The sequence below is a fragment of the Oncorhynchus keta genome, chromosome 36 (assembly GCF_023373465.1).
Source record: "Oncorhynchus keta strain PuntledgeMale-10-30-2019 chromosome 36, Oket_V2, whole genome shotgun sequence".
Taxonomy (NCBI): Eukaryota; Metazoa; Chordata; class Actinopteri; order Salmoniformes; family Salmonidae; genus Oncorhynchus; species Oncorhynchus keta.
This window is the reverse complement of record NC_068456.1, coordinates 13,448,033-13,467,833: the sequence shown is the minus strand read 5'-3', so window position 1 is coordinate 13,467,833 and position 19,801 is coordinate 13,448,033. Positions and strand designations below refer to the sequence as shown.

General features: G+C 42.3%; 1 protein-coding gene across 2 annotated transcripts; it reads left to right on the top strand.

Annotated features, from left to right (window-relative positions):
- Positions 1-1,381: 1,381 nt before the first annotated feature.
- Positions 1,382-19,768, top strand: si:dkey-191g9.7 (uncharacterized). 2 transcript variants are annotated; one of them, XM_035754268.2, is made up of 3 exons: positions 1,382-1,619; positions 10,370-10,605; positions 15,924-19,768. In XM_035754268.2, the coding sequence occupies exon 3, from the start codon at positions 15,933-15,935 to the stop codon at positions 17,496-17,498; it is 1,566 nt and encodes a 521-aa protein (XP_035610161.1). In that variant the 5' UTR covers positions 1,382-1,619; positions 10,370-10,605; positions 15,924-15,932; the 3' UTR covers positions 17,499-19,768. The 2 variants fall into 2 exon arrangements, with proteins under 2 accessions (XP_035610161.1, XP_035610160.1); XM_035754267.2 differs by having other exon boundaries at positions 1,383-1,619; positions 10,057-10,605.
- The last annotated feature ends 33 nt before the right edge of the window (positions 19,769-19,801 follow it).

The window sequence follows — 19,801 nt, the reverse complement described above, 5'->3', positions numbered from 1 at the left end:
AGAGGCAGACGGAGCGGCCTACTGGTCAGACTCAGAAGGTGAGCTCACCATCCACCGCTTCCGAGCATATTACCCGCCAATGTCCAATCTCTAGACAACAAGGTGGATGTAATTGGTGCACGAGTTGCCTTCCAGAGAGACATCAGAGATTGTAACATTCTCTGTTTCACCGAAACAATGCTCACTCGGGATACGTTGTCAAAGTCGGTACAGCCACCCGGGTTCTTCACGCATCGCGCCGACAGAAACAAACATTTCTCTGGTATGAAGAAGGGCGGGGTGTATGCCTTATGATTAACGACTCTTGGTATAATCACAACAACATACAGGAACTCAAGTCCTTTTGTTTACCCAACCCAGAATTCCTTACAATCAAATGCCAACCGCATTATCTTCCAAGAGAATTCTCTTCGATTACAAGCAGATCCCTCGTCGGCCCTGAAAGAACTTCATTGATGTATACGCTGACTCTGTGAGCGAGTTTATTAGCAAGTGCATTGGAGATGTCATACCCTCTGTGACCATTAAAACCTTCCCTAACCAGAAACCATGGATTGATGGCAGCATTCGCGTGAAACTGAAAGCACTAACCACCACTTTTAATCATGGCAAGTTTATCGGAAACACGACCGAATACAAACAGTGCAGCTATTCCCTCCACAAGGCAATCAAACAAGCAAATCATCAGTATAGAGACAAACTAGAGTCGTATGTGGCAGGGTCTACAGTCAATCACGAATTATGTGGCAGGGTCTACAGTCAATCAATACTGTTAATTTAACCTTGTGTTAGTTAGTTAGTTACAGGTTTTCAGTGAATTTATATAACTCCTTTATGTAAAACAGAGTGATCAAATTCAGAACCTACATCTGTATATTGTCTGTCTATTGTAGCTCCATCGCTTTAATCTCAATTTAGATTGCTGCTGTTGATCCTCGCCCTTTGACCTCAGTTGATTACAGGCCATGTTAACTTATAGGTGATGATCCTAAAGCTTTGACAACTTCTACTGTCAATCTGAAAGGTGTAGATAAAGTATGACAAAGCAACCCGCAATAAAACACATTCAATATCTATAGTTTATGAGGAGTCACACTCTGTAGAATCTGCATACTGCGACTCGCAATGTAATATCATTTGTTATTTCCTTTATTTCAGCTCAAAATGTCATCCTAGGTTTCAAAATGAAACAGTGCTTTGTATGAATCACAGAAAGCCATCAGACGAGAATCATGCATGCTATGCAGATTCCTTCTATCAGGCAGTGAAGCCAGAATAGGAAAAACAAATGGGTTTAGGAATGCATTCTAGGTCAAGGTGAGTCTGTGTGTGAAACTGAATTTGCAGATATACTGTAGAGTAGATGTGTCTCAGGGTTGTGTGCGTAGGCGTGTTTGCAGGGCCAGAATACAAGGAACTGAGCTCTAAAAAGCACCTGTGAATGAACAATAGTGCACTTTGGAACTGCTGATACGCTCTACACTGAATCCACAGTTTTCGCAGGATCAGGCGTGAGCAACCACAGTCAGAGAGGGGTGTTGTGGCTAATGCAGAGGTCGCTAAAACAACAAGAGAACGAAGAAACCAGAGAGGAGCATTGGAGCACCATAGATCTGAAGGTAATACTATTCGTGAAATGGGACAGGACAAGTTAAAACGCCTTACAATTTGTCCAATTACCACATACCTGCATGGCTTTGTGTGATCTTCAGTTGGTGAAAGGTGATTATACTGTATAAGATAATAGGTTTGAATCCAGATAAGAATTTTAAAGTGTCCAACAGGTCAAATGTTTTGCTGTGTTGTATGTGTGTTGTATGTGTGTTGTATGTGTGTTGTATGTGTGTTGTATGTGTGTTGTATGTGTGTTGTATGTGTGTTGTATGTGTGTTGTATGTGTGTTGTATATTCCATTACCATATGGTTCTGTTCCTTTATGTACATTTTTGACATGGTGTGTAAACATTTTTTCTTGTAATATCAAAATTGGCTCGCAGGCCAAAGAAGTTCAGGAACCCCTTTAGTTTAGTTTTAGTTTTTTAATTAAACCATTTAAAAAAACAAGCACACATAAAACCTGAAAAAGCCATACATGCACATGAATAAAATCATTGAGGATAACACACAATAAAGTCTGGGACTTGTTTCCATTGTGGTCCTCTTGAGACAAGATGGCTGGACAAGATGGAACACAGTATGGCAGTGAAATAATACAACAACAACAGAGAAGAAGAACATCTATCTCATCATCCCAGTCACATCATAGGGGTTATTCATATGGGCACAGAAGACATCAAGCTTATTTTTAATTTATTTTTAAAGCTGCCCAGAGAGGACATTGTTTTTATAAGCAGAGGAAACTCTTCCATTCTGGGGCTCCAGTATACAAGCTAGTACCTTACCCAGCATTACTCCTGAACCTGTATAAGCACACATCAGCAACACCTGCTCTGGTGCTGTGATTGTGTGCATCCCCAACACGAGGAAAGTAATCACTTAGATATCTGGGTGCAGGACCATAAATACTCCTGTAAACCAAACCTAGTCTAATCTGGGAAACCCTAGCCTCAACAGGCAACCAGTTTAGTTCCTGAAAGCAGCTCCTGCCTATGTGAGTAGTACATGGACTCACCTTCAATACTAACCTGATCAGTTTATTCTGGGCTATCTGGAGCTTCCCCTTCATATGTTTAGATAAGCCCCCAAACGAGGAAGTACTATTATAGTCAAAATGGTATTGAATGAGGGCAGTAGCTAGCACTTTCATGGAGTCCTTATCAAGCAGCTTGGACTTTCTTGACAAAAACGTAGTCCTGGCATCTAACCTTCTCTAGCACCTTATTGGCCATGCTCACACCTCCAAAGCTTCCATCAAGGATACATCCCAAGTAGCTAACAGAGGTTTTAATAGTCAACACCTCCCCCCCTAACTCCACTCTGATTTCAGACGACCTACACAATTTATGTCTGGATCCAAAATAATTACTTCAGTTTTCCCTAAGTGCAGAGATAGATTATTATCTCCAAGCCATTTGCTAATGTTAGTAAGCTCTGTGCTAAGTATGCTCTCCAACATAGTTTTACTTTTGTGAGACACCAGAAGTGTAGAGTCATCCGCATAAAGAAAAAGACAGCAAGAACAAGCATCTTTCATATTGTTAATATACAATAAAACAGCTGATGCCCAAGCACGCTCCCTTGCGGAACGCCACAACTCATTGGTTTTGCCTGAGACAGTGAACCATTAACCTCTAATACTTGGTCACCTGACAAATAGGACTTTACCCAGCCTAGAGGGATACTGCTTATCCCCAGTGCTAGTTTGGAGATTAGGAGACAGTGGTTGACTGTATCAAAGGCCTTCTGTAGGTCAAGCCGTACCATTCCACACAGATTTCCCTCATCAATCTCTTTCCTGATGAAGTCAGTCAAGTAAAGTAGACAGGAATCAGTGGAGTATGTTTTTCTAAAACCTGACTGAAAATCATACATTAGACCCTGTTTGTTAACATATTCATACATTTGCTCATCTACAATTCTCTCCAGGATCTTTAATGTTACACAGAGGATAGATACAGGCCTATAATTCCCAGGATCATAATTCCCCTTCTTATATAGAGGTATAACTTTAGCTTGTTTCATGTCCCTGGGAGAGAGATTAACGATATGCGTAATACAAGGGCCAATTTGCTCAGCAGAATCTATAAGAAACCTTTCAGGAATATTATCCAGGCCTGTGGCTGGATAAACTCTGCCAGCATACTGACTATTTTGGCTGTTGCTACCTTTGCAAAAGAAAAAGAGTTTGGCTGAACCCCTAACTCTACATAAAACTTCTTGACTTGGTTGCTTCCATACAAACCAGAACTGGTGGGCAGCTTGCTAACCAGCTTGCTGAATTCAATGGCAACCTCTGCTTTTTCATATACCATCTGCCCTTTGATGTTCAGTCCAATACTATTTAGTTTGTTTTTGGTAGTACTACTACAGCCTAGTTCCTTAAATGATTTCCGAAGCTTTTTAGGGTCATTTTTGTTCTCAATTATTTTCTCAGCAAAGTAACCCCTCTTAGCTTCCTCCATCCTGCTCTGTGCTTCATCCATCCTGCTCGGTGCTTCATCCATCCTGCTCTGTGCTTCATTTCTGTGACGTTTATATAGTACAAAATCATGATGCTCTTGAAAGTTCTTACATTTTTTAAGTAAAGACCTTATTCCTTGATTGGATAGATTCTAGAATATCATGATTAAACCAAGGGCTAGATCTCTGCTTTACCCTGACCCGTCTAATGGGAGCCATCACATTCACCACATCAAGGAATCTACATTTAAAGACTTCCCAGGCACTGTCTTACCCCTACACTCTCTAGCACAGGTGACCAGTCAATTTTACCCACTTCCTCCCTAAACCTTTCAACACCTTTCAACCTTTTTTGAGTCCTCTAATATCTTTACAAATCCTCCTTGTGCAAAATGTAATAAAAGGATCACTGATTCCATATACTATTACTCCACTCTGCGAGTCCACTCCCTCTCCACTCCCTGTCATACAGTATATACAATATGTACACAGCACAAGAGCTCAAAGGCAGCACATGTGGCACTTTCCTTTTGTTCGCTGTCGTGAACACAAACATGGATATTAGAGTGCAGGTCCGCAGATTAAACTGTCCCCAAGGGGAGAACAGCTTTACTGAATATGCAAAATGTTGTAAAGTGAAACTTGACCGAGGAGAATGACCTATTATGACAGATAATGTTCAATGCACATATAGGTGTCGTCTTCTCTTTCCAAGAGAAAAGGTTTAGCCTACAGTTGATGCTTGAATAGTGCTATAAAGTTTCTAGCCTTACTCAATCAATCAATCAATCACATGTATTTATAAAGCCCTTTTTACATCAGCCAATGTCAAAAAGTGCTGTACAGAAACACACACTAAAACACCAAACAGCAAGCAATGCAGGTGTAGAAGCACGGTGGATAGGAAAAACTCCCTAGAAAGGCCAGAACCTAGGAAGAAACCTAGCGAGGAACCAGGCTATAAGGGGTGGCCAGTCCTCTTCTGGCTGCGCCGGGTGGATATTATAACAGAACATGGCCAAGATGTTCAAATGTTCATAGATGACCTGCAGGGTCAGATAATATTAATCACAGTGGTTGTCGAGGGTGCAACAGGACAGTACTACCTGGTAGAGTTTCTCACACCACAGATGTTTTACTGCTGATGCACCTCTTATGTGTTTGCTTCAGGCCAATGGAACTCCAAGGAGATGGTGTATATATTTTTTTGTTATTTTCTTACATTTTTTTACCTTTATTTAACTAGGCAAGTCGGTTAAAGAACAAATTCTTATTTTCAATGACGGCCTAGGAACAGTGGGTTAACCGCCTTGTTCAAGGGCAGAACCTCTGCAGCTCGGGGATCCAATCTTGCAACCTTTCGGTTACTGGCCCAACGCTCTAACCACTAGGCTACCCTGCCTCCCCATGTGTATCTTTATCTCTGACGGTCGTTGTTGGGAACGAGGCATACTGAAACAAAGCATTATTCAGATATCAATGCCTGCTCCAGTTTTTTTTAAATCACAGACATTGTTGATAAAAGGTGTTTTTGTAATGTTTATTCAAATTTTCACGGATAGTTTGCATATAGAATTGGAGAGTTGTTTGTGTGTGCAGGGATTAGGAGGGGATCTATTCAGTGAGCCGAGTGTGTCAGTCATCCATACTCTTTTCAGACAGTTTTTTTCTTAGTGCTCTTCTCTGCCGGTAATTATATCTGAGCAGCTCGGGCTTTCTTGTCTCTCACAATGCCGGGAAGATAACACGACCATGTTAGGGCATTGCTGTTGCTGAGATCCCTTGTCGAAGCAGGGTTGTATGGTAGTGCATCTAATTTCATTTCAGTCTGAAATTCAACAGACAATTTGTCAATCTGTCTCATTACCCCTTCTGTCTGATTCTATTCAGGTCCTGAAACTGTTACTATAATTGGAACAGGAGTTCTGACATCATTCTTAGCAGTGTAGGTTGTCAGTCAGCAGGGTAACACACTATGGGTCTGCCTCAATCCTCCATCCCTCGCTTACTGTCACTCTTTGAAGATAACCCTTAATCCCCACCTATATGTCCCTGGTACAGCCCCCCTCCAGATGTTCAGTCTGTCTTAATGAGACTGGTGCTCCTAATAATAACTCTTCCTCCCTCCCCTCCCCCCAAGGCCGCTACAACAATCACAACCACTGATATACAGACACACATTTACATTTACATTTAAGTCATTTAGCAGACGCTCTTATCCACACAAGCATAGCCCATCCGATCAAACGCAACCCCTTTCCACACCTCGATAAGACTTGTTAACAATGCAACTCCAGGCAATGTGTGAAAATGATGTTCGCTTTTTCATAAAAGCATGAAACGTAGTACGCTTGTATAGTTTTGGGTCCTGGACATTTTCAGAAAGGGAGCCATTGCAAAAACGCCTCTTGGCAGCCAATTCTATTTTCTGCCATAGCCGGTCAATCCATTTTCCTTCATATGATTACAATGGTAATATGAATACGGATTACTGCCAGTACAACATCATAAACAGTTTTCATTATTATATAATGGTCGTTTCTAAAAACGTACAAAATAGAATATATATATTTTTCATACATAATGCTGGAAAGTGAAGCTCAGTTTGGGGGTAATGCCATCAAGCATTTTTTAGTCAACCATTTTTGATTCTGCATCACAAAAATGTATGGAGTCAGCCATTGACACCAAGCTAAGGCAGGAGCAAGCAGGATTCTGGGACAAGGATGTATGGTCCCTGTCAGGATTTGGCCAGGGTTGTTCCGGTTTTTGGTCACTAGATGCCCCCATTGTGCTTTTTTTACCTTTTGTTTTCCCTTGATCCCCATTATTATTTGCACCTGTGCCTCGTTTCCCCTGATTGTATTTAAACCCTTAGTTTTCCTCAGTTCTTTGCTCTGTGTTTGTATGTTAGCACCCAGCCCTAGTATTCTGTGAACTCTTGTTGATCCCGGCTCTTGTGGAATTCTGTTTTTTGTTCTTGTTTATTTATTTTTGAGTATCTTTTGAGGCTTTTTATGCTATACCTACCACCTTGTGGATTTACCTTTTTGTCTTGGAGGATTACCTTTGTTCTTGTGGAATTCCTTTTGAGGTTGCGGAGTTACATGTTTTCCTGAAGGACTTCACTTTTTACTTCATTAAATACACCGTCTCAAGTACTGCTGTGTCTGCCTCATCTTCTGGGTTCTGCCGACTATTCGTGGCTCAGTTGGTTAAGTGACTGTTTCTCACTCCGGAGACCCGGGTTCGTAACCGGGTCCTGACAGTCCCCCCACTTCCCCATTCTCACTTCATAGACGTCAAGGCTTTTGCTAGTATACATGGTAAAACTCTCTGGAAGACCTTGAGATCCGATTCAATATACACTAATCAAGGTATACTATTTTTGCGCCAGGTCGCAATTGTAAATGAGAACTTGTTCTCAACTTGCCTACCTGGTTAAATAAAAAAATAAATACAATTTTTGACCACTTTGAATGCAGTGTCATTATGGGCAAGTCTGCGTGGTTCACTGTGCAGTCTGGAGTGAGACAGGGTTCCATCATCTCTCAGATCCTCTTCCTTATTACTATTGACTGGATCATGACCAAAACCACATCATACAAACCCAGAGATATTCAGTGGACCCTGTTTTCCCAGATGGAAGATCTCTAAACTTAACCAAAAACCTCACATTGTGCACATGCCCAACTCATCCCATCTGGAGATCTGATCAATTCAGCGTCAAAATAAATACCCCCTATATAACAGCAATGTCAAATCAGTTGTATTGTATGCTTTGTCCGTGTTTGGAGACAAATCTCAGGCTCGGGTCTTGTACACTCTGATCTACTATGACCCTGTTGGTCATCCATGTACTTATTATAACTCGTCTTGCCTAAATGAACAACTGTCTGGTGGTCAGATGTACTCTGCTGTACTTTCTTGCCTAAATTGACAGCTTGTCAGAGCTCACACTCCAACCTTTTACTATGTACAGCTAAAGAAGGTTTCTTCCAGCCACATAGCTGCTGCTTGCTCTTTGGGGTCTCGGCCAGGTTGTTGTAAAGCACTCTGTGAAAATCGCTGTTGTGAAAAACGCTATGTAAATAACATTTGTTTTCATTGATTTTGATGTGATGTGAAATGAGCTTAATTGATGTTATATTGACTGCTAGTGCCATCATAAAGGAGAATTGTGAAGTGTTCAAAAATGAAAATGTTCTGTTCAGAAATATAAGCTGAGGAGTGGTGAGTGGCATTTGGGACCAGCAATCGCTTGAGGTACATACCTGCCCATGAAATCACCCCATGAGCTCCCTGGGTGCAGACCAATCAAATGCCCTTCCTGTGTTCTGTAAATTTAAGCAGCATCACACAATATCCACTTTCATAACCAGGAGCAAGAAGACAGCAGCTGTATGGCTTTTTATGCCACATACATGATATTCTATTGTGTAAACATTGTCAGAAACTGAAATTTTACTGGATTGTCTTCCATGGCTTACCATGGTGGTCCACTAGTAAATAATCATCTGAACAATTTGTGATGTTGTCCATGGCAACATTGTAATCCGTAACCATCAAAACATAGGTGTACACATCATCTTTTCTGTGTTATCAGGTTTGGTTCAGCAAATACGAAGTAAAGTACATTGTCCAGTTATGTCAGAATAGAGAAATGTCCGCCACGGCCATCAGGAGGCGTTTTGCGATGGCTCCCTTTCTGAAAATGTTCATGCTTTTATGAAAAAGTGAACATATCACCTAAAATTAGTCACATATCACCTGGGCTATAAATAACAATATTTTTTGTATCTATCTCAGCAGCATGCACTATGCACAGCTAATTAGGAAGATCAAAGGTTACTTTTGTTCCCTCTGCTAGATAAATAATAATTATTTAATTTGACCCTCCATGTACAACTACGATATCCCAAACAAGGACATTTGATATGTCTGATAGGCTTTGTCATGACTGCCTTTTGTTTGATCACACATTTTCTGTCTTCCTATCAAACACCATCCCTGCCTGTGTTTTTCACCAGTTACCGCGGTGAGGATAGGTCCTTTACTGATCTTTACCCTTCTCTCGCACAGCCAATGGACTCACACTGTTGCATTTGAATGTTGTCCAGGAGTGTCTGACTCACATGTTATCAAAGCAGGATATAGTATGTTGGTTGCCCCTGGATACTTATCTACAGTCAGTTATGCATTCCCAATTTTTAAGGTTATGATTTGGGAAAGGTAAGCTGATCCTAGATCTGTGCTGAAGGGAAACCTTATGAATTACAATAAGTACTGTTTTATAGTGTCATAGTTATCTAATCCATTCTACCACATAGTACTACAATACTCCCATATTCCCATTACTTTTCATCTTAATATGCCAACTCAAGCAAATTACATTCATGCTTTTGGTTGGTTGGTTGTCATGCAAAGACGGACATACAGTACCATGGCATGTGACATCCATGCAGAAGTAGTAGACTTAAAATCACATTGTTCTCTTGTTACTTGACAACTATGAGCACTGTCAATTCCAGGTGGACATGTTTTCACTGTCTGTCGCCACCCAGCAACTTAGAAAATGAACATTCATCCGGGTCCCATTGAGTATTGCAGTTTCCATAGCAACAGGGACAGAGTGATGGAGAGTGTTCGAGAGTGATGGGGAGTGTGACAGGGAGTAGGTGAGGTAGAAGTCGAAATAATGTGTGTGTGTTTGTGTGTGTGGGGGGGGAGCAAGAGAGAAAGGAGGATGAGAGAGAAAGAGGAGGATGAGAGAGAGAGAGAAAGAGAGAAAGAGGAGGATGAGAGAGGGAGCGAGAGAGGAGGAAGAGAGAGAGAGAGGGGGGAGGATGAGAGAGAGAGGAGGATGCAAGAGAGACAGAATGTCTGTGTGAGGGGGTGTTTTTTTCACCATCAAACCTTCTATTTTTGCCAGAGCATTCATTCATGCAATTTCCTCTCTCTCTCTTCTTCTTCCAGGTGGATGGAGTGGCAATGAAGCTGTCTGCCTGACTGAGCATCTCCTCATTATCATTCCCCCTCCCCTCTCTACATCCATTTCCCTAGTCCTATCTGCCATCCCCTTCTCCACCACATACAGAGCCAAACAACTACCACCACCGATCACTAACACCATCGCACACACATATAGAGACACACACACACACACACAAACACACACTACCCCTCTCTCCTGGGATACGATTTGAAGATTTACAAGTGCAGCCTCTCATTTGTAATCAGATGAAAGAGAGTATTATCTCAAGGTTTGCCCAATCTTGTTCCCGGCCAGGATCGAGGGACGGAGTAGGAAGAGGAGGAAGAGACTGGAGAGGAGGGAGGGCTCTGTGGATGGTGCGTGGCGAGAGGAGGTCACCTGTAGAGAACCACTTTCCTTTCCTTTCAAACAACCTGGACTAACAGAGGTTTATCCTGGGATCCTGGGGGATAACTTGACTCTGACACAAAGAAAGAGAGAGAGAGTAAATAAAGAAGAGGAACATAAGGATCTTATATTTTTTCTAAAAGGTAAGCAGGGGTTACAACAGAGACCTTTCAGGTTGAAAAAAGTGAAATCGCTGCATTCCAGAGGTGTAGAAATATTGTTGTTGTGTTTGTGTGTGTGTGTGGGGGGTAATGGATTTTACTTACAGGTTATTTGGGGGGGTAATGCAGGCCTTGAGTGAGTCAGTCAGTCACCATCTGGCCCTGGTCTCATACACACTTCAGATACTTGGCGCATTAGTATTGTTTAGGTGTGTCTATAGCATAGTAGCAGGAATATCCCGTTGTTGCATTACGTGAGGTACATTCTAAAATGTTTGAAGCATTTATGTAAAAAGAAAAAAGGCAACTAATGCATTTATCTGACTTCTCACACCTCCACTTTCATACTACCACACATCAGGTGTTGTGTTCTGGTGTTGTGGGCAAAGTGTTGGTATTCCTTTCTTTATTACTGACTGGTCGCATGCTCCTATAAACCTTTAGGCTATATCACCTGCCTGCTTTGTCTATTTCCAGAAGTGACCTAACCTCTGATTTTACCAGCTTAGACGTAACCAATTTATAGGAGACAGATGACTTGTTGTGCCTCTGTGTGTAACGGATGTGAAACAGCTAGCTTAGTTAGCGGTGGTGCGCACTAAATAGTGTTTCAATCAGTGATGTCACTTGCTCTGAGACCTTGAAGTAGTAGTTCCCCTTGCTCTGCAAGGGCCGTGGCTTTTGTGGAGCGATGGGTAATGATGCTTCGTGCGTGACTGTTGTTGATGTGTGCAGAGGGTCCCTGGTTCGAGCCGGGGTATGGGCGAGGGGACGGTTTAAAGTTATACTGTTACATTGGTGCCGTGACCTGGATCACTGGTTGCTGCGGAAAAGGAGGAGGTCAAAAGGGGGGTGAGTGTAACGGATGTGAAACAGCTAGCTTAGTTAGCGGTGGTGCGCACTAAAGCGATGGGTAACGATGCTTTGTGGGTGACTGTTGTTGATGTGTGCAGAGAGTCCCTGGTTCGAGCCCGGGTATTGGCGAGGGGACAGTTTAAAGTTATACTGTTACATGTGCTTAGTTACACTTTATTTGGATAGTCCGGATAGTCAACTATCTGTTCATAAGCAACTACTTGCTAAGGTTAAGGTTGGGGTTAGGGTAAGGGTTAAGGTTAGGGTAAGGGTTAAGGTTAGGGTAAGTGCCAGGGTTTAGTAGATAGTTGAAATGTTACTGATGGTCTGTAGATGGTCTGTAGAGCATGTACAGATGGACTTTCCAAAAAGTGTTACTCTGTGCTCTGTACTTCAGGTCAGCTTGCCCACTGACACCAGGCCCTACAGTGATTCCATCGCACAATGTTAAATGACTTACACAAACACATAATGCGGTAATAGACTGTGAAAACACTCAGCTTTGAGCTGTCAACACAGATGACTTCAAGAAATACATTGAACAACACATGTCATGCATGTTATCCCAAAAAGACTGTTCATGTTGTTGCAACTGCTTTCTTATTCAGTCTGTAAAGCTCTCACAGAGCCCCTACATGTTACTAATGAGGAGGTGTACCATGGGACTGGGGTGGGATGGAGAGCTACCATGGGGCGTTAGGCTCCCAGGGTAGAGCAGGCTCATTGGTGATGCTTTTAAAGCTAAACTGACCCTAGAGGCCTCTTATGTGAAGTAGAATAACAAGACACTAAATGGGAATGAAATGCACCATTTTAAAAAGCCCATAGAAGGGTATATAGAAAGGCCAAATTAAAATTCTATTGTTGTGTGTACCAGTCTGGTTTTAGACCAGGACATAGCATCTTTTCAGCAGCTATGCTCGACTTAAAGGACGTGTTAAATTGCTTAGATCATAGGAATCACTGTGTTGCTTTATTTACAGACCCAAGGCCTTTGATACTGTTGACCATCCCCTACTCATTCAAAGGTTGTCTGAAATGGGCCTCGGCCAGATGTCTCGCAAGTGGTTTGGACGCTGTCAGAAAAGGACACTGTGTGCTTTCTGATGGTGTCAAGTCAATATCACTAAAGGTGTCCTGCAGGGGATGATTTTGTGACCGGTCCTTTACTATTTATATCAATAATATTGGTCTATCTGCAAAAACCTGGAACATTCATCTGCATTCAGATGACACTGTCATGTATGCTGTTGCTCCTACTGCTGACCAGGCTGTTGGCGCTGCAATCGGATTTTTGTTGCCTTACAGGAAGCCCTTGTTGATTTCAAATGTGTACTTAATGCGGGAAAAACTAAATGTTTGTTGTTTTCTAATTCTCATACAAATATTTCAGATGGTTCTCTCAGCGAGCAGATTCCAGCCTATAAATATCTAGGCTTTTGGATTGAGAATGTGAGGTTTAAAAAAATTAATGAGCTAATTAAGAAGTGGAGATTTAAAGCAGGCTTCTTTTATTGAAGAGCACATAAAGAACATGCACCATACATACACAATGTATCTTTGCAGCCTTACACAGGAGAGTAATTACATTTACATGTTAAGGGTACATTTTGGCTGTATAGAACAAATATTTCAAGAGTCTAAATAAGAGTAAATAAGAAAACCTTCCTGCCAGCTCTTGATTATGGTGACAGCATTTATCAGAATGCAGCAACCACTACTCTAAAACCCCTGGATACACTGTACCATAGTGTGCTTCGCTTTATCACAGGTAACAGGTTAAATACTCATCACTGCATCATTAATCAGGAGGTCGGCTGGACCTCTCTAAATTCCTGTAGATGACTTAATTTCTACCTTTTTTTTTACAAAGCGATGCTGCACAAGTTCGCAACTCACTTTTCTGTTAAAGTAGAAAAATATGAGGCACCAAACCCGCTCACAGGGTTGGTTAACTTGAGGTTTGTTGTGTCTCTACCGACCTAGGTCGATTAGTTCTAACACCTCATTTACAATCCTCATTACATCTTGAATCCCTGGTGCCAATAGGGCATCTTAGAATACTGATGAGGAATGAATTCACTGAGGTCTTAGTGTGTTTTGGTTGAAATAATTTATTTGTGAAATGTAGTATATCTGTCACGTTCGTCATAAGGAGTAGACCAAGAAGCAGCGTGGTATGTTTCCATCCTGTATTATGGAATAGAAAACTTCAAAGAACAAACGAAACGTGAAGCTATAATAATGCTCACAGGCAACTAAACATAGACAAGATCCCACAAAGCACAATGGGAAAATGTCTACCTAAATATGATCCCCAATCAGAGATAACGATAAACAGCTGCCTCTGATTGGGAACCATACTAGGCCAACATAGACATATAATTCACCTAGATAACCCACCCTTAAATCACACCCCGACTTAACCAACATAAAGAATAAAATCTCTCTATGGTCAGGGCGTGACAGGATCTGTAACTGCTTCATCACATAGTTGATATTTTTGCTGTTTTATTGAATTAGCATGTTGATTTGTGAATTGTTTGTTCTTAGGGCACTATTGAGAATGAGACCCGTGCTTCTACACCTGCATTGCTTGCTGTTTGGGGTTTTAGGCTGGGTTTCTGTACAGCACTTTGAGATATCAGCTGATGTACGAAGGGCTATATAAATACATTTGATTTGATTTGATTTGGTCTCAATTGGGCTCCACTGAATAAATACAAGTAAAAAAATACATTAAAAAAATAATACATGTTAATAGATTGAGCAAAACATCCTTTTAATCATCATTCCTGTGTTGGGAAGCTTGTCGTTGGTTAAGTGAAACCTATTTCGTGTATACAGTATAAGGGTGTTTGACTTAAAGGTTATGTGACCGAGGTTTAGCACTGTAGCCGACATCGTATCATCACGCCATGTCACAAGTTAACACATCCAGTACAAAAGCTTTAGAGAGGCTACATTGGAGACATCCCTTAATGCTCTCAAAGAAGACACAGACAATCCTGTGTTTCTCCTGTAATCTTATAGAACATTGAGGGGCTGATCCAGACCTAATCTGACGGGCTAGTCTCTGCCACTGTGAGTGACGGATACCTGGCCAGTCTGCTCATGGTGTAACAGATGTGATTGTACTTCGTAACTCAATTTCTTTCTTTCTTTTTATTTAACCTTTATTTAACTAGGCAAGTCAGTTAAGAACAAATTGTTATTTACAATGACGGCCTACCAGAAGGCTAAAGGTTTCCTGTGGGGACGGGGGCTGGGATTAAAGAACATTTAAATAATAACAATATAGGACAAAACACACATCACGAGAAGAGAGACACCACAACACTACAGAAAGAGAGACCTAAGACAACATAGCATGGCAGCAACACATGAAAACACAGCATGGTAGCAACCCAACATGACAACAACATGGAGGCAACACAACATGGCAGCAGCACAACATGGTGCAAACATTACTGGGTACAGACAACAGCACAAAGGCAAGAAGGTAGAGACAACAATACACCATGCGAAGCAGCCACAGGTGTCAGTAAGAGAGTTTTTGAATGAAGAGATGGCGATAAAACTGTCCAGTTTGAGTGTTAGATGCAGCTCGTTCCAGTCACTAACTGCAGCGAACTGAAAAGAGGAGCGACCGAGGGATGTGTGTGCTTTGGGGACCTTTAACAGAATGTGACTGGCAGAAGGGTGTTGTATGTGGAGGATGACAGCTGCAGTAGATATCTCAGCTAGGGGGGAGTGAGGCCTAAGAGCGTTTTATAAATAAGCATCAACTAGTGGGTCTTGCGATGGGTATACAGAGATGACCAAAAAATATATAATTTGGTATTTGTTTCATTAGTCTATTGTTGATACAGTCCCAAAATGTTTTGCATGTCAGCAATCATGTTTTCAAGATAAATAACTTTCAAAATACAGAAATACAGCCGGTAAGATGCATTTAGCATCATATTTTGCATCATCACAAAAGTCAATATATTGATAAGCAAGCAGTAGGTCCTGTTCTGAAATAATGCATTCCATTTTCATATTTACAATGTGTACGAATTTACAAAACACTTTATACAGGCTGTATTTTGAAGAATATATATGTTGGAAACTTGACTGCTGACATGCTAAACATTTTGGGACTATATCAACATGAACTAATGAAACAAATATCAAAAGATAGTTTTGGTGTGGAGTTTTCCTATAACGTGTCAAAACACTTGGGCTCGACTTGACTTCAATTATTTAAAAAACATTTAAATTCTAGCTGTCAAGTCTGTCGTTACAGTACACTAGCTCCCAGCAGGATGATGAGTCATCTCATAATAAATCAATTAGCATAGTACCAGATCACTGGTTTCATCATGCATAGACTGTGTACAGTAAGCTTCCATTGACATAAATAAGAGCTTATGTCCCTGTCTGTTTCCATTGTGTTCCAGGGCTTTCCCATGGCAGAGAGTGGGCATCCCGTGTCAGCACTATACCCACCAGGGGGCAGTGTGTCCCCTGACTCTGCCCTCTGCACCGACCCCCTCCTGCCTCTCTCTAAGAGCTCCACAGATGGGCTGACAGGTCCTCAGGAAGAACTCAGGAAGGGCTCCAGTGAGCATACGGCTCCATGCTCCCAAAGAGACAAAGAAACGGGCAGACAGGGGCCTTCTCAGGTCGTCCAGCACAACATCCAACCGGACACATCTCTCCGCGTGGACCTCAGGAATGCTGTCCGCCCTCACACAGCCCATCACCACGAGGAGGGCGTCACCAATCATGGTCACCAAGCCTTCGGAGAGAGCCAGGCGCCCCACCCCTTATCATCATCACAGAGAGACCTGGGAGGACTGGATCTATCCAGGCTGAATGTCCAGAGGAGTCACTCAGATCCCCTCCACATGCTCAGGGAGGTCCCTGCCCCTCCACCTCACAGTGAAACCAGCTGCCCTTCGTGCCCAGGGAGAGACTACCTTTCCCAGGATGCCTCTCGTAAGGCTTTCTCCACCTTAGCCTGCAAGCAGCCCTTGCAGCTCCAGCACTGCAATACAACCACAACCAACCCCACTGCCTGCAGATGGGGAAACGGCGGGGGAGGCAGACCCACACAGCAGCCTCAGGCTGGGTGTGTCAGGCTTGGTGCCCCTAGCCCCTCTAACACAGCCGCTAAGGTCGGCGGTGAGGCCCAACGCCTACAATCAAGTGAGGAGGCCATCTGCTATTGCACTTTCGTCCACCCCCACGGGTCGTTGAAGGACACTTTTGCGGCCTACTGCCACCCCCAAACCATTCCCACCCCTGCCCAGCTGCTGCCACACCTTCCGGGCACAGAAGCTGAGTTCAGGGACCAGAGGGTGCTCCCGCCTCACCTGGCGCCTACCCTCCTCTCCCTCCCTCGCCTCATGTCCTCCGTCAGCGAGACAGGGCTGGATGCCAAGCGCCTGCTGCAATGCTGCAACCTCAATTGTAACCTCAACTGCTCCTGGGCCAAAACTCTACACCCTAGTGGAGCCCTGCAGCAGGACATTCAGAAATATAGCTGTATGAGCAGCAACAATGGAGCCACCAGGGACACAGGGACCATGATGTCCCCCAGGGAGCTCAGGGACGTGGGGGTGCAGACGGTCCAGGTCCACGAGACGTGTCGGGCCCACGTGTTCCCTCAGGTCTGCCTGGTAGAGGAGAACGGGAATGAGAACGGGAACGGGAACAAGAATGAGAACGGGAATGAGACAGACACGTCCCAGAAGCCCCCAGTGAAGGAGGTGAAGTGGGATGCGGAAGGGATGACATGGGAGGTGTACGGGGCTTCTGTGGATCCTGAGGAGCTAGGTCTGGCCATCCAAAAGCACCTGGAGCTGCAGATCAAGGAGACTGCTGGCCTCGCTGCCAAGCTGTCCCGCCAGGATCCAGCTACATCCAGGAAGAGCATTGGTGGTGCCGTTGGCTGGAGGAAGAGGAGCGGGGTGTTGGGCTATATCAGAACCCCAGCCTGCTGCGCACGCTCCAGCACGGCCGTGGACTGAGAGGGGAAACCTGAAAACTGGGTTCCATGGTCAAGATGGCAGTTGCTTTATTACACATCAAATGTGACTCCAATTCACCAGAGGTAGTGTCTGGATTAGGTCTGGATTAAGAGAATCTGTGTGGCTGTCAGAATCATGGCAAGTGTACAAGAACCTACCATCATATTGCTGAAAGAGGTGAATGGAAAGACAGTGAAAGGTTCCATTTGGATGGATTTGATTGGTGACGGTACCTTGGGGGGGGTAACTCGATCTGAACAAGGGGTTTCTGTAAATGAACATGCATAAAGGTATAAACAACACAGTGTAGGAAAAGAAAGCTCCAATACATGACAGACTTCGAATCACTATGGCTAGAAATATGTGTCTATCTTCCTCTCATTTCTGATGCTATGATTTAGTCAAATTCTGTGTGAATGTTTGAAACATACCGTATGCTGTATAGGATTTAGAACATGGTAGAGACCACAGAAATGTATACATTTTCACAATCACTTCTACCGCTCCGTATTCACATAGAAAATATATAGAGAATATATATTTAATATATATATATATAGAAAACAATGCTGAATTGACAGTACGTCATTAGACTAGCATAGAGCAAGACTTAAACTGAGCTCCGATGATTCATGCATCATCACATCATACAATATATTAATGCACATAACAAAAGGTGAAATGGCGTGTTTGTGAATACATTTTTCATTCCATTTTTCAACTTCTCTTATATAAACAGTTATTGCGTTTGACCCTTTAATGCCAGGTAGACAAACTCATTCCATGGAGGACGTAGTGTCTGCTGGTTGTTGATTTTCCCTGTTAATTAAGACCTAGACAACAAGGTGCGGGAAGTTCCTCATAATCAGTGGCCTTAATAAAACAATGAAGTACAAGAGAGGAAGCAAGAACCCGCAGACACTCAGCCCTCCGCGGAATGAGTTTGACACGTGCTTTCATGTATATGTTCTGTGTGATGATTGTCTTGTGGACTCAAAACCACAGCCAAATAATTATTTTAGTCATATATCTAACCAGAAGGTTAAAAGTGAACTGTTAACCAGTAAACAGTCATGTTGTTTATCAAATAACAATCACTGAAAAGACCCACACCTCTACTCTGAGTCTGAATTATATCACTACTGTAACAGTATCTTGTCAATTTACTGTGCCATAGCAATGTACTGCATTGGTATTGTAAAATGGATGAGTTACAACTAGCTGGTTAGATTGATACACCTGTCAAGTATGTAATTTACAACATATTGCATTCGCGAGAGATTTTGACCAATCACAACAGGTGCTGTAACCTGATTTAAAGTTGATTTTTACTGTGGCTACAATGCAGGAAGAATTGTTTAATCATGATATCAGGTGTATAATGTTGAAGAAAGCTATTGATGTTTATTAAATAATGACCAAGCTTGGCATTAAAGGGCTCTTTAGTTTTTTTACAGTATAATTTGAATACAATTTTTTCATCCTACTTTAGTAATAATCACAAAGTTGCCATTTCAGGTCACACACCTGCAGTTAGCACAGGTTGTTCAGTATTGTTGGGTTTCTATTGGAGGCCGTGAGACCAGATGACAGGTTAAATAGGAGTCCTTATCAGTAGAATATTACTGCTGTTATCAAGTCTTTAAAACACCCACCTGTATTGATGGTTATCTGTATTGATTGTTATGTCCAATGTAAGTCGATTTGTAACTTGGCAAACCCAGTAATAACACAAATGAAGGGTCAATATACAGTATGTCTCAGATAATGTGTTCTAGGCTACTGTTGATATCAGCAATAAAGTATCTTAGATGAAGTTGTGATGGTGACGTCTAGGAAACTGTGTTTCCCCCCTCTGTATTATGGAGCCTAAACGGACCTCTGGTGACACTAATGTCAGAGTGTAACACTAATGCAGTCACTACAAATAAAAAACATGTTTTTTCTTGCTGTATCAGAATCAATGTCACTGGAGTGGCAAAATTCACAAAATGACAAATATTTTTAGACTACGGAAGGTTCAATCTGCAATTGAGAGCTTGGTAAATGTAACCATTGACCATGCATGATATCAAAATTATAGTTTTAACCATGTTTTGAGGCTATACAGTGCTCATTTAGAATCAAGGAAGTAAAACAAGCTTATATATTGGGTTCTGATGGCGCACAACAGTTGAACTAAGCTCATGAGACATTTATACGTTATTTTCCTTAAGAATCAATGGTTGTATATCAGTAATAAAAAATACAATTAAAAAATAAGTACCAACCGAAGATTGCCCCTTTAAATGAAACTGCATGGT